At 41.4% G+C, this 27111-nt stretch overlaps 1 protein-coding gene across 4 annotated transcripts in view; it reads left to right on the forward strand.

Moving 5' to 3' along the window:
- The window catches only part of CACNA2D3 (calcium voltage-gated channel auxiliary subunit alpha2delta 3), a 482706-nt gene that overhangs the window by 290557 nt on the left and 165038 nt on the right, over positions 1 to 27111 (forward strand). For all 4 annotated transcript variants that reach the window (XR_014522462.1, XR_014522463.1, XR_014522464.1 and 1 more), the window contains exons 12-13: positions 7482 to 7560; positions 16365 to 16498. Coding sequence is in view for 1 of the 4 variants with exons in the window: in XM_083489214.1 (XP_083345340.1) it covers positions 7482 to 7560; positions 16365 to 16498 (213 nt within the window). In the remaining 3 variants the exon portion in view is untranslated. The remainder of the gene's footprint in view (positions 1 to 7481; positions 7561 to 16364; positions 16499 to 27111) is intronic.

Consider the following 27111-nt stretch of genomic DNA (forward strand, 5'->3'; position numbering starts at 1 on the left):
CATCTGCAGCACCGTGGAAGTTGCTGTAAGTGCTTCCTTTGTCAATAAAGACTTAGCTATCAGACATGTGCCTTCTTTAGCAGGGCTTGGCCAGGACAAGAGGCTGTAGATCATTGCTGATACGTACAAATTATTTTGAACAGGGAGCTCTAAGTGACAACAAGTTAAAATTGCTCAGACGTATCCCCAGTGGTTTAAATCCCAACCTAGACACTGACACTTCCCTCTGACAGGCCTTGGGTGGCAGGCCTGTGGTCGCTTACAGACAGCACCCCAACAGCTATTCGCCACCACCAACTGGGCAGACAGTAAAGACTATAACAAAGAGATGGACTGCAGCCAATTCCTTTTGTTTAAGCATGTGCCAAATGCTTATGCGTTTGAAAGACAGGGTGTGTGGGAAGGGTGGGCCAGTATATTAGATGGATTCGTGGGGTGGGTGAGTGGATGCAAACTAATCCCTCTTAATAGAAGCCATCCCAGAGGATGGGCAAGTTCTGGATGTTGTTCCGAGCTGCAGAGCTCCATATAAGACCAGTTGGTAGTCATTCACTTATTTTAGATGACAGTCAAACACCCACCAGGTTGAAAGCTAAAATGTTCCCTACCCACAGAGAATAGTCCCCCCACCCTTCAAGTATGCAGCTCTTGATATTTTGCCCTTTGAAACTCATCTGGAGCCACTGACAACTGAATCGCCTTTGATTTGCACCATTCCACCCTTAATTCCATTCCTTTGACACACCAATCCGAGTGGATACTGAACTGAGACAGGACCAAGGGCCTGCCAATTACCTGTATGATAGAGACTGTATCTATCTTTGGTGTATCTTTGCTCACAGATACAGAGATAGATGCAGGAAATCTAACAATTCCTTTCTGTGCTTGCTGGACCATGCTGGCTCTCATGTTCTTAAGTACACAGCAAAATATGTGCTCAAAGGCACAAGTGCATCAAAAGTCTGCTGAGCCCTTTCATGGTACTCAGGGCTACTCTACAGACTTGTGAATTGTTTTTAAGTGCTTTGAGGATCTCTAAAAGGAGTTTGCAAAGAACTCCTTCTGCTTGGTTGTCTTTTTGGCTATTGACTAAATAAAGTCTAACATGGCTCTGTTGTTTTTTTGTTTTTTATTTGCAATAAAGACAGCTGTCATTTCTTGGGAGAAAAGTGAGTAAGGAAATCTATTCAGACAGTACTGTCCATGGAAATGGCTTGCAGCTGTAGGCAAAGGTCTCTGTTTCCCTGGCGGCTATAAGCCAAAGTCCCCTCCTTTCCCTCTAGTAAATTTAAGTAGTTAAGATTATTATTTGGCCAGCTGTTGCACATCACAGAGAGACTTCGGGCCTCCAGAAACATTCAGCAGGGAATAATGAGCCTTCCACTGTCAGCTGCAGGAGGATGTATCCTATAGCATTATCTTTTAACTGAGGCTGCAATCCTAGGCATGCTTTTTTAGGGAGTGAGAATTTAGGGGGGCTTTCTTCTGAGTAAATATGCTTAGGATTGTGCTACCCCCAAGCCAATGCCCACTGCTGGAGTGCTGCATCTGAAGCAGCAGGACAAAAGGCTTCGTTCCATTTTTTTAAAGCAACACGTAGAGAAGGACGGTTGACAAACGAAAATCACATGCTTTCTAGAGTGGGTGTCCACAACTTGGCACTCACAAAGCCAAAAGCAGTTTGCCAGCATTGCTCACCATTGTCCAAACAGACCTGCTGTTTTTGATGCCAGGCTGGGGGGGGGGGAGGAATATTATCAAGCACTTGCATACATTCATGTGCAAAATGTTTCTCAACCTCCTCTCCTTCATGGTACCTATTCGCTAATTACTGTGGTTTTTCTCCCTCATTTTAAATTGATTATGTTTTATATATTGTTATACTTCTGGAAGCTGCATTGGGAGATTGTACCCTGAAAGTCAATATACAAATATTTCACATAAATAAATACTGAATAAATTATAAATAGTATTGCCAGTCCCTCTTGACTACTGCTACAGTGCAACCCTACCCTACTGTCCTTTTGCTGTTCATTGGACAGTGATCCCAGTGAAAAAGGACAATAATTTCTCATGCAGCCAGTTCAGAATAAGGGCATTAAGCACTACCCTCATTCTGAATGTGAGCTTGAGAGGGATAGGCCCTGTAAGCACCAATATCCACATTTTAATCTGAAATATCACTGGACTGCTTTTTTAAAAAAATATTTATTAGAACACTTGAATTAGTCTGGGGAGACTTGAGTTCAAATCCTCAAACACTATTTTTAAACCTATCACAGTGTTTGTATGAAAATCAAATGTGTATGCAGGGGCAGTCATTATCTTCAAAATATTTACCATAGGGGGGTGATGATGTCCTAAGCAAGGGAAGGTCAACAGGACAAGGCACAACAATTAAAGGCAACAGTCAGCACTTTGGAAGATCAAGGTGTGGGTTCAGGACCATGGATAGTGCTCCTGCAGCTGAACAAACATCCAAGTTGTCTCAGCAACTGGCTGAGTTTTATAGCAGGCCTAGAAAGTCATTGACTGGAAGACTCATCCCCTGAGTGCTGCTTCCTGACCATTTAAAGGAATAGTTTCTTCTTCAGCCATTGACTGCAGAAGCAGGTAATGGGTTCTCAGCTGTGGGAATCTCCAGGAAGTCTGTGGCCAGCCATCAGAGTCTTACAGCAGAGAGGTCTTTGAGCAGTGCTCTGGGGAGGGCAGTGGAGCTTTGGTGCCTGTGGGTAGACACAGGACATACTAGGGCATGGATGCATCTCCTCTGTAGAACTGCAGTTGTAAGAGGACTCTGAAGAGTCATGGTCTGGGGTCATGACAACATGTACACCAACCCAAGCTCATTGGATGAAGGGTGGGATTAAATTTAAATAATGAATAATTTGTCTTTCTAAGATGCTGTTCTCCCTTCTCACAAAATATTCCCAAAGGTAGGAGCCAGACACCTCATTTATAAATGTGATTTATAATCTTTGAACCCTTCAGACCTGTAAGAGTAGCAAGTTAACTGGGGGAGGGGGGACCACATAGATGGGATTTGGACAGAAGGCTGTGTAAATAAATCTGTCGTCTAACTCAAGGCAAGCTGGAGTAATAAAAATGACTTGGCCAAGAGAAAATGCTAAGTGGAAAAAGTAAGACAACTCTTAATTATTTGTACTTCTCATAACACCAAAGCACTACAAGCCAGTAGGGGTTGTATGGCATCCATATCAAAGTTGCAAACATAGCAAATGCAGAGCTGCAACAAAGCCAGTATTATTGTTATTTTCTTTTTCTTTTTAGGCAATATATGCTTGTGGTCCAATATTTCAAAGTTACATAAAGCAGTGCTCACAACTGAAAACTAATGTTTCTGCCGAAGCATACTTCCTCTCCCACAGAGGATAATCTCTACGAGGCGTAGTAGGTCGTTTAGGCCTCATAGGCTTAAGGCTGAAAATTAAAATATTTCACTTTTGGCTGCTCTCCCAAGCACCTGAGTTCCATATCTGTGTAACACGGGGTCATGTGCTACACATGGGAAGCAGCCTGGGTAGATGGCAATTTTATACAATCAGTTTAAGAGTACAACTCTGCTTCTTTGGCTCAACAAAAAATCAGTGGAGAACATGTGTGACTGATTGCTCATTAACTTTGTATTAGAGATACTGTGACACTTGTGCATATTTCCCACATGATCTACCTACTATTTCCATGTAGTGGTATGATCACTGAAAATCGGCACAGAAGGCATTTCCCATAAAATGTGCGGATCACACTGCAAAAGACTGTTGTATTTATTTTCCGTAGCAGTCCGATAAACATTTAATTAATCATAATCTAGGTAAAGGGACCCCTGACCTTAGGTCCAGTCGTGAATGACTCTGGGGTTGCGGCACTCATCTCGCTTTACTGGCCGAGGGAGCCAGCATACAGCTTCCGGGTCAGCATGACTAAGCTGCTTCTGGCAAACCAGAGCAGCGCACGGAAATGCCGTTTACCTTCCTGCTGGAGCGGTACCTATTTATATACTTGCACTTTGACGTGCTTTCGAACTGCTAGGTGGACAGGAGCTGGGACTGAGCAACGGGAGCTCACCCCGTCACGGGGATTCGAACTGCCGACCTTCCGATCGGCAAGCCCTAGGGTCTGTGGTTTAGACCACAGCACCACGCTCATCATAATCTATTCACAGTTAAAGGTGAATTTTCAGTGCAGTAACTATTCTGATAAAACAAAATGAAATATAAATGCATATTTATGCAAACATTGGAATTGGAAACATTTCCCCTCCTTCAGGTCAGTTTGGCTAGTGGCCTTGAAGGCCTTTCCTTAATGTCTTATGTTTTGCTGTGTTTTTATATTTTGTTGGAAGCAACCCATTGTTGTTGTTGTCGAAATATCCCTTCTTGAGGTAACAGATCTGGAGAGAGGGGATAACCATGAAACACAGTTAAAAGCCCTATTGGCAAAAATGCATACTCGAATATAGAAAGAGCAACGTACCCAAAAGAGCAAAAAACAAACCAGGATTACAAAAGAGTGGGTCCTTGCTGCTGCTTTATACTTTAAATAGGTGCAGCAATGTGAACACTGTAAATTTTGTGATTATACAGAAGGAAAGTGTACTGCCTCCAAATAATTTTTAAAAATATATATATATATAATATGGTGCAGCATGAAGGCTGGGGAATTGTGACTCTTGCCACTAGCTGTATCACAAACAATATGCAAGATGAGCTTCACAAAATCATGTTGCACCTTGCAGTTCAGTAGCAATGAATAATATAAAGTATTAAATTTTCTTAGGTACTAAATATTAGGACTTGTATTTGTCTACATTCTGCAGTGGTGGTTGGAGATGGGAAGATAAGATTTAGCATCCCCCACATAGAACTGATAAAATCATTTTCTTGTAGCAGTCTTCAATACACAGTTGTTGAAAGTTGATTACTTGCATCTAATTAAGTATGCTGCTCTGGCCTGTTGCCACATTTGTCTATCCTTCTCTCTGTTCTCCTTTTATTAAGAACTTTGTTGCTTTTTGATTATGTGTAGATTAAAGGAAACCATCAGACATAAATCTATCTGATGGAATCATTCTCTGCTTCGAGTATATTTTAGCTCAATCTTCCCAGAGATAAACATTGACAACAATTTATGTACCATGTTTTTTCCTTTCCTTTCCTTTCCTTTCCTTTCCTTTCCTTTCCTTTCCTTTCCTTTCCTTTCCTTTTTTTGGGGGAGGGTGGTGTCTGGTGGTATGCCCAAACTTTATTGACTTATGCTGAATGTGTAAAATGAAGTTCTTATTGCCATTTCTCTTATTAAAGTTCCATTTGGGCGCTTGAGTCCCATAGCCTTGACCTTTGACCTTTGGCCAAAGTGGAAAAGTGGAGAGAGGGATAAATAAAGGCACTGTACTGAGAGCTGGGCATGCAAAATAAATAAATGAAAGCAATCCTTCTCATTTCATACTGGATTTCAAAAACTGGTTTGGGGAGGAAGTAGGGATGTTGTCAAGTTTGATAACAATAAACTTGGTAGAGGAGGATGAATGATCCAAACCTATATTGATGGGTGGTGTGTGAGTACAGTGAATGAATTCATATCCTTCTTTACAGTTTCATTTTAGTTTTGCATTGACGCTGAATCCTTCTCCTGCAAAGAGATGGCCTGGCCTCAGTTATCCAAGCACTGGTAACATCCCACATGGCTTACTGCAGTGTATTAGATAAAGAGGCTGACTTTGAAGTTTCTGTCAATGCTAATTACAGCAGCTGATTACTGAGTGAACCTAAGGTGTGTTCTGAAAGCATATGAGGCCACAATAACTTGTGGAAGGTGAGGAGATCTGGGTCTGGCCAATGCCTAAATGGAACCACGTGTATGCTGGCTTGGGTTCCATGGTAGAAGAAGAAAGAACAGAAGCTAGAACAGAATACATTGGCTTGTAGTTCCCAGCCTGTTTCTGATACATTTCAAAGCTGTAAATGACTTGGGACAAGCATTCTTCAAAGGACACTTTCGCGCACACGAACATGTTCAGGCATTAAGATGTTTTCCAGAGGTCATTCTTCAGGTCACCAAGAGCAAGGTGGCCATGTGTCCTACTTCACAGTGGGTAAATCTCTATTGGAATGGCTGTCATAGGACAGTCATATGAAGTAGTCCTCTATCTGAAGGGCTGTCCAGTTTAAGTCCAGTTTAATTATAAGAAGGGGGACAGCAGAGTGAGCAATCCACGGGTCATCTGGTCACAGTATTTTGCACTGTGGTGAAATGTACTTCTATTAAAATTATAGCAATTATTTCTAATTTTGCACCTTTATACATAAATTAGTTTATGTATTTTTTGTAAATCTGTGCCCTCTTTTAGATCTCTCTCTCTCTCTTTTTAAAATGATTCATGTCCTCTCTTTTTTTTGGTGCTGTGTAAGTGGCCACCCTGACCCAGTGTAAGGCCTGTGACAAGGCCTTTTTGGCTGGAGTTTAGTGCATGAAGTCTTCACAAAGTGCAGAAACAGGGACAGTGATTTACCAGGGACACCTAACAACAGCAATTAAAATAGGGCTGTCTCTAGCAATATGGAGGGTATGCCTTTCTTAAATGTGATGTGACCTTCGCAGCCTTAACTGTGTCAGGTTTTCTCATATAACTGTGTCTGGTACGGAGTTCCAAGATATTTTAAATTAATTGTCCACCTCATGAACAAAGACTGTGTTGGATTGTTCTGAGGTTTTTCTTTCCAAGGTAGTGTGGGTGGGGAAATTTGTTTGAAAGAATGTATCCATGCTTCTATACTGTGGGAAGATTCATATTAATATATATATGATCACGCGTTAGAGAGGCAGAGGCATTGCCAGTAGGTCATCTCATGTTTCACATCTGTAGTAATAATTTGTGTAGTAATTAAATGTAAGCTTTAGACCAGAACAGTCTACTATATTTTGAACCATAGAACAGACTTCTCTATCATGTGACTTCAGGCTATACCTCAGTAGTGTAAAGTTCTCATTTTCACTTACTCTTAGTTTGTGGAAAATGCCAAATAGTGTGTGTATGTTATTACAAAAATAAACAGAGATATAATTTGGTTAAACAATGCCTGATTGGAGCATAAATATCTTATTTGGCTAATACCCTAAACTCACTCATTGACATCAATGGGAACTTTTCTTTCCAGTCCTCTTAGCTCTGCAGGGACCGCAATTTTCTTTTTTGTTCACAGGAAGGGGAGGTATAACTGAAGAAAAACCACAGGCAAAGTCACCCTTTATGCATTAAGTGTGACATGTAGTTTGATCCTCAGAATAAAGTTCCCTTGAAACCAATGGAGCATTTCCGGTAGAATATGATTAGGATATTAGATTGTATTTAATGTTGCTGTGTTGTATAACCAGTTTAATATTCATTTATCAGTTTGGTTAAGGTGTTTCCTTTAAATACACTTCTGTAGCAGAGAGACATTAATTTAGCATTGTATTTTCAGGTTCGCATATTCACCTACTTGATAGGAAGAGAAGCTGCCTTTGCTGATAACCTCAAGTGGATGGCTTGTGCCAACAAAGGTTTGTTAATTTTCCTTGCAAAATATGTTTATTTCCTCCTTCTGTAGTGGCTGTTCTTTCTCCCTGTAAAATCCTCTCTGTTCTCATTTTAACTCTTTGTTTGAAGGAAGACTGAACTGTGATCCCAATTATGGCATGCTAAAGGAGCACATCCCAGTATGGTTCAGTTAACTCTATGGCAGGGGTCTGCAACCTTTAAGACAAAAAGAGCCACTTGGACCCGTTTCCGAAGGGGGGAAAAAACTGGGAGCCGCAAAACTCGTCATTATAAAAATAACTTTTTTGTCACTTTTTTTTTATTTCTTTGTTTGACCCCTCAGAATTACTCCTCCTCATAGAAATAAATGTTAAATTAACAAGTTACCTTTATTTGTGTGTGTGTTCTTCACTCCCCTTCAAAACAGTGACCAGCATACATGCCCCCTTTCAATGCAGTTACCAGCGTACATGCCCCTTACAATGTAGCGGGCGGGTGGGCGGGAAGGTGACGTCGGGACGGTGCGTGACTAACGCACGCACTGCCCCCATGCGACGTCACTGCCAGTACAGCGCCCGCCACAGTGGGGAGTGTCGGGGCGCACAATGCGCCTCCTCCCCTCGCTAGTATCCGCCCCGGAGCCGCAGCAAAGGTGTAAAAGAGCCACATGCGGCTCCGGAGCCACGGGTTGCAGACCCCTGCTCTATGGTCTCACAATCTATGCACAAACCTGTATTTCACTACCCCACAGGTGCGTGCAAGAAGGTGGTACTTTCAGACTATTTCTGCAGAATTAAATTGTAACCTTGTAAAGTGAACTAGAAGTGCTTTTAGAGGAAACAAATTCATTTGGTCACCCATCCTTCATACCTACTGTAATGCATTCTGTGCAAGACTAGTACAGATGGCAGAAGCTCTTTCTAGTTGTAGTGAGAAAGCAGAAACTTTATCAATCTAACCTGCGATACAGAGAACTGGCCCCTAGGAATAATTCTAGCTGCTGGATTTTTCTCGAAGTTAAGCACGGCTTGTGTACTGAGGTTTAAGAGCACCTCTCCCTGCAGGAGACCCTCATTAAGATTACAATCCTGTGCATATGTATGTGTGAACACAGTCAGTGGGACTAAATAAACATGCAAAGAATTGTTTGGATCTGCCCAGTATATCTGGCTAATGCTTCCTTTTATGAAGCAAGATTGTCAGGGAGAAACGGGACCTTTTCTGTTGAGGTTCCAGCTCTGTGGGATATCGTACCCTAACAAAACATCCTTGCAGTTTTTGGAAGGCTGGCAAAATCTTTCCCCTTTTGATACATCTTTTAGGATGGGCATTTAAAAGGTGTGTGCCTGATCTGTTTCTCTTAGTCCTCAGAACATAATTTGTATTTTGTTTGTTTTAAACTGGTGCTGTTTTAATAAATGTTTATGTTAATCTACCTTGAACACTGGGGAAATTGGAAATAAATGAAATCTAGCAGTTTTATAGTGTAGAATGAAATAATGTAGCAATGAATATCTTACGGCAAAGATGAATGACATCTCCTGTATTGTGTTCTATTACCATGAGAGAACGCCAAACACCCTGTAACAGGATGTGAGCTTTCTTCTGTTCAGTTAGTAGACAGGGTTTGGGACACAGATAATAGGTTGGCCGCAGTGCCCTTTTCCCACTTGTGGATTTTGAGCCTGAGGGTGTTGGAGGAATGAGCTACTTTCTGTATTACTCAGGAATGGAGCTTCATTTTATGCTATGTGCAGGCACTGAAGCAGACATGTCAGGTTGGCCGTGGCCTAATCACAGCGCAGTGATAGAAAGCTCTGGTGAAGCTACGATTCTTTCTGTCATCGCTTCATGTACTGATGTTTTCCCACTCTTGCGTGTGTGCGCACCACATGACATTCTAATGATTCACTTGAAGTACATCCATTTAGTCATGGATTATTGCTGTAACCGCTGTCTGTGCCCATGTGATGGAAATTACTCAATTTAAAGACTTGTCTTAATCAGCTAATATTGCGCTAGGATTTAGTCTTAGTCACTGTATAAGAATCCTTTGAAGCAAGTTTTTAAAAGACAGTTTCATCAACAACAAAGTATGTTAGCTTTTCAGACAGTACATTACCCATGCTTCATAAAGATCTAACCGCAGCCATTCAGAAAGGAGGGCCATGAGGAGGTGGCTTCCTTCCTCTCTTCTAATTTGGCATGTACTAGCCCAATCTCCAATAAATGGAAAAATAAAGAATTTTGTTGGTTGCCAAGAACAAATAGCATATATGGCTCTGCACCATATTTTTGTGGTCTTTGAAAGAACGCTCTTGTTATCCTAATGGTTTCTTTATCACTTCCTTTTTGACCTTATCCATGCTAAAAGCCCCCAGATAAGTCTCCCTGCCAGTTTAGTGTGTAAACACTTAATGACTGTAGGAAGCACTTGGAAATATGTTAGAAGGTTGCTAAGCAAATGTTTCAGTATTTAATCTTGAGATTGAGTGAAGTAGTCCTGTCTAAGATTTCCAATACAATGTCTTATGAGACAATGCCCTAGAGCAGGGGCAGCCAAAGAGGTTTCCTGAAGATGTTGTTGGCCATGCTGAGTGGAGCTGGATGCCAACAACTTATGGGGCACATCACATAAACTACCCATGCCTTAGAATATCCTGGGATGCATTTTAGGCATTTGATATATTAGCAGAAGGGTGTACACGGTGTTGCTTTTTGACTTCTTCCAATCTCACACCACTCTGGTAACAACTAGATAGAGGAGCCATGTGAGTGGAACTAAAGCAGAAACAAACCACTATTCATTTAGATTGTCTACATTTCCTTTGCTTCACTGGTTAAACCAATAAGGTTTAGGGCAATTTGACAGCAGATACTCCACTGATTCTAATGATGCAACACATTTGGTCTCAACAAAACTAGTGTTTGATTTCTGCTCTACTGTTAGATTAGATTTCACCAGATTCTCTTGATGCCTTTAATTGTTTTATCGATTTTGATTGTTACGTTGTCATTGTCTTTTGTATTTATTTTATGGTAGAGAGCCATCTTGAGGTCAAAAGGCAAGGTAGAAATCTTTCAACAAAATCTTCCAATAATCCTCTTTCTGTACCTGCATAAATCTGGGAAATTTATTCCAAAGCTAAAAAGAAAAAAGGAATTAGTGTAAGTCAGCAGAACCTTTTATTGTCGGTTTCATTAACATCTCCATAAACCTTTGCTTAGAGTGTCAAGAGCAACATGAATTTATCTGCTACTCCATGTCATGTTAATTGAACCCTATCCCTATAGATGCTGCAGCAGCGTCACTAGCACAAGTTTCTTTCACTTATGGAATAGTAGGAGGGTATCCTTATTAGCTGAAGCACTGCTGGGTTCTTTTTTTGTATGGTGGGAGAATGAAAGATAATATCAGCAAGAGAGGACTGAGACCTGGCAGTGCCTCTCTGCGGAGTCTCAGAAGGACTGCACTGCAGTCTAATTCTTGCATGGATGGGTAAGCCAAACCGTGTAGCTGTCATAGAGGTCATTGCCCCTAGAATCAATTTTCCTTGTGGTGATTTTCTCCTTGGAAGCACACAGCAGAGATGGAGGGTGTTTGAAAGATTTCCAGCCGACTTGATTGTGGATAGTGAAATCCTTTCTCTGGAACTGGATCACGGTGGAATTTCACACACTGAAGGAGACCACCACCAGCTCCCGCTCCTACCGCAGCATGTTTCTCCCTTACATAAGTAGGCCATACCTTGAGGGAGCATGGGCTTAATGAGGCAGAGCGGCAGCCCATTTTAAATACATTAAAACAGTCAAGACCCCAAAACCACGACAGAACAGTGTATGAAAGTTTTCAACTATCTTCTTAGCGGTCTGTAGGAGAAGGGGCAAATTGTTACCAAGATCTTCAGATGCACAAGTAACATTTTCCAAAGGTTTGGCTTGCCAAATTTTAAGGGATTCGGCCATGCCTCTCCCTCAACAGTCAATTACAACTGAAAGCTTGCCAGCTGTGAAAACAAAGGCGTACTTCAATGTTTTAGTTAGCCACAAACAAAAGAGCCAGTATTAGGCGAGTCTTTAAGAAAATAGTCTACCTCACTATAGTAATTTGACAGTCCCTTCCCTTTAATGTTAGTTTATTTAAATATTAATTGTACACCATGTGCCTCACACTTTACATAACACGGATGAAAGAGGTTGAGAAAATTCATCAATACATCAGTCTGTGTGGGGACAAAATGGTGACAAGAGGCATAGAATCATATCATAGAATCATAGAAACATAGAGTTGGAAGAGACCACAAGGGCCATCGAGTCCAACCCCCTGCCAAGCAGGAAACACCATCAGAGCACTCCTGACATATGGTTGTCAAGCCTCTGCTTAAAGACCTCCAAAGTAGGAGACTCCACCACACTCCTTGGCAGCAAATTCCACTGTCGAACAGCTCTTACTGTCAGGAAGTTCTTCCTAATGTTTAGGTGGAATCTTCTTTCTTGTAGTTTGGATCCATTGCTCCGTGTCCGCTTCTCTGGAGCAGCAGAAAACAACCTTTCTCCCTCCTCTATGTGACATCCTTTTATATATTTGAACATGGCTATCATATCACCCCTTAACCTCCTCTTCTCCAGGCTAAACATGCCCAGCTCCCTTAGCCGTTCCTCATAAGGCATCGTTTCCAGGCCTTTTACCATTTTGGTTGCCCTCCTCTGGACACGTTCCAGTTTGTCAGTGTCCTTCTTGAATTGTGGTGCCCAGAACTGGACACAGTACTCCAGGTGAGGTCTGACCAGAGCAGAATACAGTGGCACTATTACTTCCCTTGATCTAGATGCTATACTCCTATTGATGCAGCCCAGAATTGCATTGGCTTTTTTAGCTGCCGCGTCACACTGTTGGCTCATGTCAAGTTTGTGGTCAACCAAGACTCCTAGATCCTTTTCACATGTACTGCTCTCAAGCCAGGTGTCACCCATCTTGTATTTGTGCCTCTCATTTTTTTTGCCCAAGTGCAATACTTTACATTTCTCCCTGTTAAAATTCATCTTGTTTGTTTTGGCCCAGTTCTCTAATCTGTCAAGGTCGTTTTGAAGTGTGATCCTGTCCTCTGGGGTGTTAGCCACCCCTCCCAGTTCGGTGTCATCTGCAAATTTGATCAGGATGCCCTTGAGTCCATCATCCAAGTCGTTGATAAAGATGTTGAATAAGACCGGGCCCAAGACAGAACCCTGTGGCACCCCACTAGTCACTCTTCTCCAGGATGAAGAGGAACCATTGATGAGCACCCTTTGGGTTCGGTCAGTCAGCCAGTTACAAATCCACTGAGTGGTAGCATAGTCAAGACCGCATTTTACCAGCTTCTTTACAAGAATATCATGGGGCACCTTGTCAAATGCCTTGCTGAAATCAAGGTAGGCTACATCCACTGCGTTCCCTTCATCTACCAGGCTTGTAATTCTGTCAAAAAACGAGATCAGGTTAGTCTGACATGACTTATTTTTCAGAAATCCATGCTTATTTTTCAGAAATCCACAGGCAGTTGAACCTGTGGAGTTATTATTAAGCTATTATATCACTAAGAAATAACTAAAAGATTGGCTATTTAGACCCGCTGCTGTAGTATCCTAAATTGTGATGTTCTGCAGAGAATGGCTCACACATTTCAATGTAGGATGAAATGGCATGCTACCTGCATAAGTGTAACAAAGCACTTAGTTCTTTTTCTCACTGCTTTTCTGCTCCAAACTGTCACTTGCCAGTTTACTGTCCATCTTACTTATTTACTGTATTTATTGGCAGCTCTAGATGTCCAGGTAACCTAAAACAGATTACAAAAGTTAAAATTAATTAATGGTAGAAAAAAGCAAGAAAAATTAATACAGCATAAAAAATGAGATGGTCTTTGTCTAGCATGGAAAAGGTGCCATGTGAGCTCTAGGGAGCTCATTCAACAGCTGGCATGTCACCACTGAAAAGACCCTTTCACTTGTAGCAATCTGCTAAACCCACCAGGTGGGAAACTCGGATAAGGACCTCTGAGGATCTTAAGGTCCCGATAGATACAGATGTGAAGAAATGATCCTTACACTTCAAGCTGGGTTTGGAAATGGACTGCATGCCAGTGAAGATGAAGGAAGTGTTTTACTCATATTTCCCCTTCCCCAGTTATCAGTCTCACAGCTGTATTTTGAACTGATAAAGGTTTCTGGACCTCTATCAGTTTTCCCACTTACAGCACAGTACAATAAACCAAGAAGGGGATTACTAGTACATAAGGTAAAGGTAAAGGGACCCTTGACCATTAGGTCCAGTCGTAGCCAACTCTGGGGTTGCGGCGCTCATCTCGCTTTATTGGCCAAGGGAGCCAGTGTACAGCATGTGGCCAGCATGACTAAGCCACTTCTGGCGAACCAGAGCAGCGCATGGAAACGCTGTTTACCTTCCCACCGGAGCGGTACCTATTTATCTACTTGCACTTTGATGTGCTTTCGAACTGCTAGGTTGGCAGGAGCAGGGGCCGAGCAACCGAGCTCACCCCGTTGCGGGGATTCGAACCGCCAACCTTCTGATCGGCAAGTCCTAGGTTCTGTGGTTTAACCCACAGCGCCACCAGCATCCCTACTGGTACATAGGTGACTGAAACTAGGCTATTCCTTCCCAGGTAAGGCTGTACCAGCTCAAGTGGACCCAATAGCAATCCAGGCAGTTTGTCTCCCCAGTGACAAAGATGAATCAATGTGCGCCCCCAGGCTATCAACCTGAATATGTAGTCCAGGGCTGGAGGAAACTCCTAGGGCTAACATGCCTATGGTGGCCAGCAGAGCTAGAGGCAAAAGTGGGCATAGCAACAGGTGTTTATTTGACCTTTGAGCACCAGACTAGTTTCTACTTACACTCTCACACACCCCTCTCTATCTTCCATCCAGGCAAGCAAAAGTCATTATCAGAGTACAAGGATACATTCCAGCCAGGCAAAAACACTCAAGGAGGGTGTGAAGCAAGGCTGGTGAGTGGTGTGTCCTGGGGAGAGGGGAATGTGGCTGGGGAGGGGCTGTGACCTGGGGAAGAGGCCCACGGGGCAGAAAGAGAGGCCTAGAGGGCTGTGTTTAGCCTCTGGGCCTGAAGTTCCCTTTAGCAGGAGTGGAACCCCCTCTGGAACAGGTTGAACACCACTTACCTGGCAGGTGAACCACCCACTTGCATTGTCTCTGCCTTGTATGGATTGAGCTTCAGTTTGCTGGCTCTCCTCCCAACCTTTCCTGCATCCTGGCACTGACTTTGCACCCCCACTGCTCCACCTGATGGAAATAAGTAGTGGAGTTGGGTGCCATCCACACATTTGCCTGCTTTGGTGCTTTTAAAGTGAAAGGGGGTATGTAAATGGTTTAATAAACAAAACAAATAAATTCTGCTCAAACCAGTGGATGACCTCATTCAGCATTTCAAGTACCCTTGCCTCTGTGTCAGTTCTCTACTCCAGATCCTGCTCCTGAAGCTACTTCACCTAAGAAAAACAACCTTGGGCTTTTTTTTTTTTTACATGTCTGTGCCTTGCTTGCAATATGTGTGGTTAGCCCTCAAGCTTCCTTGCTGTAATAATGTCTGCAAGTACTGTTCTGTGTCTTTTTCCACAGCTGTCCTTTTCTGTGCAGAGACTAATGTGATGCTCAAAATTGACAAAATCTCAGAACGTGAAATTTACACACACACACACACACACACACACAGAGAGAGAGAGAGAGAGAGAGACAGACAGAGAGAGAGAGAGAGTGCCAGATATCAACAAATGCACATAAACCAAAAAAAAGTCTTTAGAATATCAGCATGAGCACTCCTAACAGAGGACTGGGCCACTCAGAGCAGTGGAGCTACCCAACACTTTCAAAACCTTGCCAACTTCTGGCTGGCACAGCAGAGAGGCTGAGATTAGGATCTTCTCCAGCAAATGGACTTGTAGGCTCTGCCCTGACCCTGGAAACCCCCATTTGGGACCTTACTCTGGCTACCACTGTTGCATTGGCTTCACAATAGCTCACATCTGCAGTGGTCACAGCAGGGATTTTCACCATGATCGAGTCCCTCTGCCAGAGAAGGGATACAAGTTCCAACTCCCATTATAGATTGGGGTTTAGGATTACTTCTAGCATACAATATATTTTGAGTTAGGATCACTCCCTAAGCCTAGTGATGCAGTCCACATAGTACTCTCAGTACATAAGAGTTATTTAGTTCCTTACTGGCTCAGTGGATAACTATGGACTGCACTGTATGTAGCATCTGGCCACTGCAATGGGCAGAAGAAGAAATTATGGTGCTTGGAATTCTGTATTCTGGTGAAGAGCAAGAATTGGATACAACCAGACATTTTTTTACAATACCAGCCTTACGTTTGTGATGCTGGGTACTTAGAATGGGGTGGGGGTAGGGGGAAGGCTCTAAAAAGTTAATAGATCCCTAGTATTTTTAAAAAGCATTTACCTTTAAGAACAAACTTCTTCCACTTTTACTTTATCCTGAAGCTGAAAAATTGACTTGGAACCAAACAAATTAGGACAGGCTGTGCAATGGTGTATAACACTCTGAGGAATGGAACCTTTCAGGACTGACATATCATTTCACAGACTTGTGCTTTCACAAATTAATGCGTGACAAGGCTTCTTCAGAATTTTTTTTCCTTCAGGTTCACCCTCCCCCCCCCTTTCCCCTATTTCTTTCTGCGCAAACAGAAGACAAGATGAGTGTAATTATTATGCATATTCTATGCTCCCCTCTGTCTGCATGGCCTCATGTTTCTCTCTCTCTCTGTGTGTGTTTTTTGAACTTCCGCAGGGTTTTTCACTCAGATATCTACTCTAGCCGATGTTCAGGAAAACGTTATGGAATATCTCCATGTGCTTAGTCGACCCAAAGTGATCGATCAAGAGCACGACGTGGTATGGACTGAAGCCTATGTTGACAGCACTGTAAGTCTTCAAGAGGCAACGTTTAATACATCCTGTTTATTTGCAGAACACCCAAAGGAATTTGGTATTGTTCTCATATTGCATTTGACACTACATAGAATGTCCTGAGCTTTTGCTTCCTTGACACTGGATTGTGCATGAGCTGCTAAGATGAAGTTCAATTTACATTACATTACATTGAATTGACTAATTTCACCTGCAGCAGTTACTGGGAAGCCTTTCATTTGTAGAGAATGTAAGGCTTCATGTATTAAAGCCCAGTAAACAAAGCTGCCATTTTGCTTGTCAAGCACATAAAGTACAAATGTATGGCATAAGTATAAATCAGCTAATGCATATAAAACTCATACAACTGCAGTCAATACTAGGGATTTTTAAATTTTAATTTAATTTATTAAATTTGTATGTGCAACAACCACAAGACTTGCTTTATATCTGTATTTGTAGCATTTGGAAGCAGCCCAATCTGCTTTGGACCTCCTCTGGTCATTCTATTGATTAGTTTTTTGGGTCTGAATCTGATCTGTTACATCCAAAATTCAGGAGTTCAAAATAACTATAACATTTTTTCTTTTCACATAAGTAGATAGAATTTGCAGGCAAATGAGCCCTCCCATGTCAAATTTCATGCAGACCCATCCAGGGGGTTTTATGCAAGGAACCTTTAAAAATTATATTTTTTAACAAAGACCTGTAATGTTTTGATTTCCTGATAGATTTGAATGCAAATTGCATGCTTGGTCATGCTTTTGTGGGGGATGAAGCCTGCCAATTTTCAAAAATCTAGTGGTTCTGCAAAGGAAGACTTTAGCGTGATAGAAAATAGAAATCGTGTTCCCTCCCCAATTTTATTTGTGGACAATCAGATTGAAAACTGGACACAAGGGAAGTGCCCCTAGATAAAGCTCAAACAAATAGATTGCACATTTAAGGTTTTTTATTGAGGGGGGGGGGAAATGAGACCACAGAGCAACTTGGAAGTTATGGGTTCCTTGATCCACCTTGAGATACATTGTTAATGATGCAATCTGGCCTGAGGAATGTGAGATCAGGACCCAAATCACTCCAATTCCTCTTGTTATTTGGGGTGCACACGTTGCTGACACATACCCCTAGTCAATACCAGTAGGTCAAGTCACAAGGTTATAGTTCCAATGCTATAAAGCAGAGGTAGGTAACTTGTTAATTACTAACAAGGATACCAGGTATGTGAATGGCTCCTAATCTACATATTTTACCCTACACGCAATAAACTAATTCTGCATACCATTTTCATGAATGTGGCAGATGTTAAGCTGAATCTGGTGGATATGTGATAGATCTAATCCAAAATTGCGCTCTCCTAATTTGAGGTTGGGGTGGGTGGAATGGAGAGGGGGCATCTCCAGTTAAATCCCAACCCAAAAAAGGAGGAAACAACTTCAAGGTGAGTTTGGAAATCATATTCTGAAGATATGTGTACATAGAAGCTGGTATGCTCAGGATTCCAACAGGAAACCTTGCAGAAATGCCTTGGGAGTTTTTAGTATGTGAACAATATGTTTAAGAATGTACTATTACATTTTTAAAAGGGAGATGCCTTTCATGTTGAAGTTGAGTAAATACCCTTTCTCCTTTTACTGTATGCCTATAAGCATGATTGGTAGAAAATATTAGAACCGGTATTGTTTTCCAATGACAATATAACCTTTTATTTTGTGTTTGTTTCGTTTTCACGTGTTTTTTATGGTAAGTAGTAGATCATTTTGATTGTTTGTAGAACTTACTTGCAGTTATTTTAGAAACAATACATTTCTAAACAGGGATAACATATGGTGGGATCTCTTTATATAAAGAGCTATCACACACACTTGTAGCTTAGTGTGAGTAGAATCTAACATTTGTTCTAATTGCCTGTACAGATTTTCTATAGTTCTTTTCTGTTTCTTAACCTCCACCAGAACTAGACAAATCTCAGAAATCTCACCAGGTGAGCTCAATCTCACTTTTTGAAAATGTTAAACATATAAATAAATTTGAGATTCATTAGCTTTGTGCAAATTTATATGAGAACTAACATTACCTCTATCTGGAAACATTGTTAGCATTCACGTTCATTGCTGTGCTAAAGGAACTGTACAACTTTAAACTGTGTTATTCTGACAAATCTATGACAATGGATAGATTTTAATATGCTTCTTGGTTTGAATCAGGGTTAAATTGTGGATTTCCAATCTTGATCTCCAATTCTCTAGTCCTCTTTTTTGTGGGCTCTGGTTTTTGTGTTGTCTTTTTGGATATTAAAGGGATAATAATTGATAGCTCTGGTTCCCTATTGCTAATTGCAGTTTCCTGGCAGAAATCTTTAGTTGATATTTGTTCAGACATTATAACAGGATAATTAGGCCCATTATGTAAAGTCTATCATTGAGTCTCACGTGATCAACTGTCTGGCATATGGTGAGGACCTGATAGAAGGAATCTTTCCCCACGGGCCCATTTTCTTCCCTCTGTCTTAATAAGGGAGTTTTAAAGTGGGTGATGCAGAAAGGAGAATCTTACAGTTCCTCAAGAGTAGGGAGAAGCATTAATAAATTCCACCTACTTGCATTGTGCAGGAATACAATTGTATTGTGGTTTTTGTATGCATAGACTACCTGGCACCTCCAGCTAAATGCAACAGGCAGCAGGTAACGTGAAAGATCTCTACCTGAAACTCCAGCAGGCTTCTGCCAGTTGAAGCAGATGAGACTGGTTTAGGTGGACAAATAGTTCAACTGCTATAAAAGCAGCTTCTTCTTAGTGTTGCCAGTCAGGTTTTTCTTTACCTTGGCTTGGAGACAAATTTCAGAATTTTTTCATGAGTCACCTGAAAGCATAGGTCCACTACCTTCCACTTTCTCTGCTGTGGATCACAATCCAAGCAAAGGAAAAATCCCTGTTTTACTTCCGCTCTATCCTCAAAAGACTTCCTGAAAGCCCTTCCTCCTTCTCACAGGATAACCTCTCCACACCTAGAACATCTAAAACATTAAAACCATTCAAGTATTCTCACAGTTAATAATGGTTAATGTTTGCTGGAAACAGTGTCTTTCAGCCAACAAATCCCTGGGTGAAAAGGGATCTTTTCATATTCCTCCTGAATGTTAATAATGAGGGAAACAAGCACATCTCTCCAGGAAGAGCATTCCACAAACAGGGAGCCATCACCAAGAAGGCCCTGTCATGGGCCAGCACCAACAAGGCGACACCACATGTGAGAGGGAGGGAGGGAAAATACTGCCCTCCACACTTTTCACTTTCTGCCACTGCCCTTCCCAGCTTGGCAGCAAGCAAAGAGAAGTGGGGAGGGTATTTTGGGTTGGTGGGGAGCTCTAAGCTGGTTATCATTTTGGCTTCTCCATAGGTTCAACTGATATTTACTGGCTGCATTCCCTGGGTATAAAGAGAATTTTTGATGATAAAACCATTACCTTCTGCGAGTCCAACATATCAACTATACTATTAGGGGCTGTTTGTGCAACTTATGAAACTGGTCTTACACAATATAGGACAGTAGCTTTGTGATATATACAGTCTTGTCTTTGTGCAAGTCTCCCTCTTTTGTAATGTTAGTCACATCTGAGCATCTCCAATTGCAATAACATTTTTCATACTCTCTTGAGCTACCTTTAAACCTGATTTCTTCGAGTAACATTGGAATTATGATGACCTCGCTTATCATCTGTCTTTCACAGCAATATTTGGTGTGGTCATCAATAAGTGCTTGCCTTCGTGTGGGCAGGAAAAGAGCTGATAATGTTCTTTTGATTGCACCTCTCACTTGAGTTAAGGCCCTGAGAGTGTTATTTTGTGTCTGGGAGCCAAATGGTTAGTTGTGTGAAATTGCCTTGCACATCAGCTGTCTGGATTCTTCTATCTTATCATATGGATGCAGTATCTGTCAGTTGAAGGCTAACTGGAACTTTATAACCTAAGCACTTAGTAACTGCTCACAAAACTGCTGATAGGGCTGTACCTCAGTGGTAGAGGCTCAGCTGTATGCTATATGCTGAAAGCCCTAGCCAGGTTTAGTCCTTGCAGGTAGGACTGCAAATCCTCTGCCAGTCATTGGTAGACAATGCTGAGGTTGCTGGACTACTGATAGGGTTTGTTAAAAGACAGTTTCCTATGTTAGAATCAGTTTTTATCATGCTTGCTTTGTTGGGATACTGCCAGGGAGATAAAGTCCATCATGGCCCCAAGCCGTCTGCCGGACGATCCATCGATCTCCCGTAGGCGCGCAGTATCAGCAATTAGCGACATGAGTTTCTAGAAAATATCTTGCCACATTCTAGAGCTCATGCACACTCTATCAGCAGATAATTCACAGCAGAAGTCGCACTCAGGAGAGCATTGTATTTACAAGTTTTATTCAGCGTCGATCAGAACAAAGAAAGACATGACTGCCTGCGTCAGTGTCTCCGACACAGAGAGAAACGAAAGCAATAGAAACATAAACATCCTGTGAACAGGAAATACGCAGACTCTGACTCACAAAGCCTGCTCCCTTTTAAGGTGGAACGGAAATATCCTAACATGCTTTCCCATTTATTAGTGTAATTCTGTATGGATGGATGGATGGATTAGTGTAATTCTGTATGGATGGATGGACAAAATAAAAATACAGGATAAAAGCACAAAATAAATAGTTAAAAATAAAATAAGAATGCCCCCTCCCACAATCACATTTAAAAGAATATTAAGGCCTGGTTGAAGTGGAATGTTTTTGCCTGATATATAATGAAGGCATTCTACAGACGGGGAGCCACTACAGAAAAGGCCTGTTCTGGTGTTGCCACCCTCCGGACTTCTCATAGAGGAGGCACACAAAGAAGGGCCTCAGATGAGGTCCAGATCGGTTTATATACGCAGAGTTCAGATTGGTTTATATAGGGAGAGGTGGTCCTTGAGGCATTGTGGTCCTGAGCTATTCAAGGCTTTCTAGGTCAAAACCAGCTCTTTGAATTGGGCCTAGAAGCTAATTGGCAGCCAGTGCAGTCAGGCCAGGGTCGGTATAATATGCTCAAACCGTCTTGCACCAAATTCTGCATCAAATTCTGCACCAGCTGAAGTTTCCAAACCATCTTCAGAGGCAGCCCTATGTTTGTTTGATAAACATTGCAATGCAGTGCAATTAAACTGCTTTCTTTGGCAAACTCCATTTAGAGGGAGGAGTTCAATGCCACTCTCTTCCAATCATTCTTGTCAGCACAAGCATTTCTGCTTGCCAGATGGCACGGTCCTCCTCTTCTCCCCTCCACACTATTCTCCCAACCCTCAAGGCATATTTGGGGGTGGGACACAGAAGGAGGAGGAAGGGAAGTCCCATTGCTAGAGGGAGCCCTTGAGCTGGATTCTGTGTGTGCACCTGGCTGGTTGAGTCCAGGCTACACTTTATTTCCTGTGTATTTGTATTCATATATATATTTTTAAAAATCTACAAATTCAAGATCACTGGAGTGTGACCAAGACTCCAAATTGCTCTACCCTGACATCAACATATTATCACTGTAATACAGCTTCAATGTGTTTTCAAGTGGATTATTGTGGAATTAGCTATATTTCCATTATTTACAAAAGCTGTTTGCAAGGCTAAGATTAATTTCAGTGAAGGGAAGACTCAGGAAATGTAAAGTTGCAATTTCCAGCCGGGGTGATGGGGATGACCTGGAGTCGGAGTGAACAAGGAGGTTCCCTAGTTTGCAGATGACACAAATTGTTCTGGATAATAAAATCCCAATCAGATTCTGAACCGCTCAGTAAGGATCCCTTTAAACTGGGTGACTGGGCAACATAATGGCTGATAAGATCCAGTGTAAGTAATTGCAAAGTGCCACACACATAAAAACCCAAATACACATAAACATTGATGAGGTTTAAATTGACTGTACCCTGGAAAGAGATATTGGGGTCTCTGTGGAACACACCAAAAAGTAAGCAATGGAGAGGGAATAAAAAGAAGAAAAGTTCAGCACTGGGAATGATTAGCATTAGGGATTTTTATGGTAAGAACACAATCCATTCACCCATAGGTGGAGAACTAGCCACTGAACTCAGTACAAACCCGTCTTGCCCTTTCACTCCTCAACATGCGTGGGTTGTTTTGAGGGAATGGGCAGCTTCTATGTCTTTTCCTTATCCCCATCAAACCACCCTTCTTCCACTTTTGCTCTAGCTCTCCCTTTACAAATGTGGTTGAAAGTTCTCCTTGCACAATTGCTCACTCAGCTTTAGGGGAAATCATTCACCACTACAGCAGAGGAGCCCAGAGGTAGCCAAGGAAGAGCATATACAACTCTTGCCATTTTTGTGCTCTTTGGAAACATCCATGCTATACATTCAAAGCACATGGCTTCCACATCAGAATCCTAGGAACTTTAGCTTATCCCTCACTATCCTTAAGAAACTACAATTCATATAATGCTATGGGGGGGCGAGGAAGCTCTGGGCTTTAAATCTGTGTTAGCTCTTCTTTAAATGTAGGGTACACCTGTGTCCTAAGTCTCTTTGTCGGGTTCAGTGAATGCATGTAGCCTTATTGGAATTCACCGATTGGGTCAGCGTTGCTCCGGGACAGGAGGAAGGAAGTCAAACGACACCTGAGGTTGATTCAAAGAAAGAGTTTATTCTGCTCTTCGGATAGCAGAAGGCACTTGCGTGATCAAGTCCACAGCAAGTCCAAAGAAATGACAGGTTTCATGCAGTTTATATACTCTCCAGGCATCCTCTCCCCCTTCCCCAGCCACGTCAACTTGTATACGCAGGTTGACATCACATATGTTCCTGCTCTGGTACTCTTAACCATAAAAGGATCTTTCTTCCTGTACTTCTGACCATAAAAGGATCTTCCTCTTCCTACTCTTATCTGGGGGGGCGTCATAATCTCCGGGAACACGCTTTTGGCGTTTTTCCCGGACATTGGTCTTGTGCATATTTTGTGGTCGGCACATAAGATAAAGTTCTGACGGGTTTTCGTTGTTCCCTGGGGAGCCAAGGCCATGCTGTTTATGCAGTTGTGTTCTTATTATGGTTTTGCTCAACAGTTCAAGTTTTATGCATTTAAAAGTGCTCTCTTTTGAAAGAACAAAAGTGGGGGGGGGGTTGAGTCAGTTTTTAAACTTACTACACAGAAACCCATTCCTTCATGCACACTTGGCAAATGAAGGTAGCGCTTGGAAATATGTTAGAGGGTAGCCCAGTGTGGGGTTTTCAGCACACTATATTCTGGGACCATGACTTGCAGTAGAGGTATCAAATGCTGTGCCCTCCAGATGTTGTTGAAGTATAGCGTCCATCTTCTCTAACCATCGACCATGATGACTGAGACTGATGGGAGTTGGAGAACAGCAACAATGGGAGGCAGTGTGTTGGCTACTCCTGGGTAGACCTTCAAATGAGCTCTAGTCCATATTCGCTCATATTTGGTGAAGCTTGTTGGGAATTTCCTGCCACTTGGCATTGCCATTAATGTCTTGCCATCCCTGCTACTTCATCCTCTTTATACCTAGGAGAAGAACAGTTTCTGACTCAATTCAGATCATGGTGTTGGTAAGGGTGGCTCACAGCTTGTCCCTATGGATGAACCGCATCTAGTAGGACAGGAGTTCCTCCTTTTAGACTTAGGCAGAGATTTTATGAGCTTATGTCAAATCACCTTTCCTCAGCATTATATATAAAAGAGCCTGTCTTATCAGGTTTTAGGAAGAAATCAAAGTAATTTCGCACTCTCTTTCTTCCAGATGAAATTCCCAAAGACGGCATTTTGTTAATTGAGCTATTATCATAAGTGAATATAATTAGCATTTTCAGCACAGTAAAAGGAGCCCAGGGTCTCTTATTTCTAGTGCACATTATGGATTGCTGCTCTGAAAGCCCATTGCAATATTTCACAGTTAGTTTGAAATGCTCTTACATGACTACGGCAAGTAAATATTAGCAATTACTGTGAATGCAAATTATAGTAAAAAACATTTATAAGAAGGTGAGAGGAGGAAGTGCTATTTGTGAGTCAGTTATTTATGCAGGGAATAATGAAATTTATTTTGTGCCTGTTCTACAAGTATCTCAAAAAATCAAAATAGCTCTAAACATCATACTTTGTGGTAGCATCTGCTATCAGTCTTTTGTACTTTTCTTTTCAGACATAGATTTCTTAATTGAACTTCTACTATTTCCCCCTTACATTTTTTGCTGTAGGTAGAATGACAAAAGACTAGTTGACTCTCAAACACTGGATAGTTCTCCATATACTTAACCTCTGCGGATACCTTACTTGCTAAAAATGAAAACTCTGTCATGACATGTCCATCATTGTAGAAACCATTTCTCAAGACTTTTTATGAGTGCTGCTTTTATTTATTTAATGTTTATTTATTTATAAAACCATAGAACTGTAGAGTTGGAATGTTTCACTTTCTTCATAAAAGTGACCCAAAGCGACGTACAAACATAGTATAAAAACAAATTATAGCAAACAAAACCAATAAAAGCTCAATAAATATAGCTATACAGATAAATGACAGGTCTTATATATCTTGCCACAGATACCTGAAACTCTTTAAATTAAGGGCAAATGCCTGGGTAAAAAGAAAAGTTTTTCCTGGTGCTTAAACGTTATTTAACCCATCAGATTTGGCTGTGTGCTAACTTGACTGAAAGCAACTAAAACTTAGCCAGTGCCAAGTTCTGTTTAGAAGCTACAAAACAAGAAAATTAGGAGTGCTCCCTACTCATGTTTTTTCTCTCTCTATTGGTAAGGCATATTTTTATGGTCCTGCTGCTGAATTGGAGCTGATTTTGGAGTTTAGGAGGCAGGCTCGTGCAGCTGGGCGTTCAGACAATCTGGCCCAAAGCATTTAAAACCAAAACCAGCACTTCAAATTGGGCCCAGAAACAGAATATGTATAATATGCCCTGATAGTCTGATTTCTATAAGAGTTCTTATTCGTGCATTCTGTACCAACTGGTGACTCTGAAGCATCTAGTGTGGCTGCTGACAAACCAGTCAAATATGGGGAAAGGCACACTTTTGAAGTTCAGAATAAGCCTTTGTAAAAACTTCCAAAAATATCCATGTACATTTTGCAAGACTGACCTAGCTCCAGAGTTCTAGCTGTTGCAGCCAAACATCCGGCTTTCTCAACAAGTGTACCATATTTGCTTCATTACTGACTATTTCGTTAAAGGTGAACTATAGAACTGCTCATGACACCCATTGCATTACATGACACACACAAAAACTAAAGTAGCAACTGGCAGAAACATAATGAACCCTTCCAATCTTGACTGAACTTGAGCTCAAAGTGCAGTGAGCAGTGGTGTGTTTTTTTAATCAGTAGGTGCGCAGCCAAGATGACCTGTCCTCAGCAGCTGGATGTTAATAAGAACAAGCATGTACATGCTGCTTCAGTGAAAGTCTAGGGGCTGTGATGACTTCCAAATGGTTAAGGAAGCTGTCGAGTTGCTCAGCTCAATAAAAGCACTTCTTATAAAATAAAAGCACTTGAAAATAGAGCACATGAGGAGATGGACAAGCTAATGTAAAGATGGCCACTTAATGGTTCCATTTCCACATTGACACCTGATTTCTAAGACCTTTTACAATATCATGAATAAACTGCATTATGCACATCTAGTCTTTTACCTAGAATCTTTGATTCATGAAACAAACTCCTTTGTATTTGATAAATTACATGTTTGCTTTTGTCTTAGTGCTAGACCTGGAAGTTCTTAGGGCAATTTTCAATGATTATATTAGCTGCAGAGTATTATATCATTGAGCTAATTGCTGGTTGTCAAAACTGCTACGGAGGGGAAAGGGTGTTATTAAATGGCAGTATTTATTTTAATTAGTTAAACTTTGCATTGCAGGCATCATGGTACACTGTATTTGTAAAATAAAATAGCACAGACAATAAAAGATGTTCAGACCATCAAAACAAAGTAAAATAAAAATACCCACACACCTAAAGAAGACCATAAAAAACAAAACTATCTGGGCACGTGGATTGTGGAATGCCATCTGCATTATATGGCACTGAGAAAACTGATTATGTTGGACCTCTATTTCGTAGCAGATGGGTTCATTAAATTTAATAGCCTCTAGAGCTTTTAGAAACAGTGTTAAAAACATGTGGAACATGCTGTGACACTTCACTTCTAGCCCCAGAGTCATTATAATTCTGGCACAGACTATAAATATTAAAGTACTTTATTTCAATTGAAACAAATGACTACTCTAATTATTTTTGTTCATGTACAGTAACTTCAGAAGTGTTGAAGGCTGCCATTGTTTCAATTTTCCTGCAGCATCCCACTTTTTGTTTAAGGACATTTTTGCTGAACTTTAGCTCCATCTCCCATATTAGATTCACTTCTAATTTGTTATTTGACTTGCATGCAACATCAGAAGCTAAAAGGCAATCATGTGGGTTAAGAAAATAAGCCATTTTCCTTCCTGTGGTGGCGAGGAAACCAACAAAAGTGCTAAGTTTTATCTAGAAAACTGTATCTGAAGCATGTAGAGATTTTTCTGTTGGTTCTTGCCTGCCCTTCCATAGAGTATAGCATGGACTTTCAGCAATGGTGCACAA

This window comes from Podarcis liolepis, assembly GCF_965112155.1.
Source record: "Podarcis liolepis genome assembly, chromosome: 2".
NCBI lineage: Eukaryota > Metazoa > Chordata > Lepidosauria > Squamata > Lacertidae > Podarcis > Podarcis liolepis.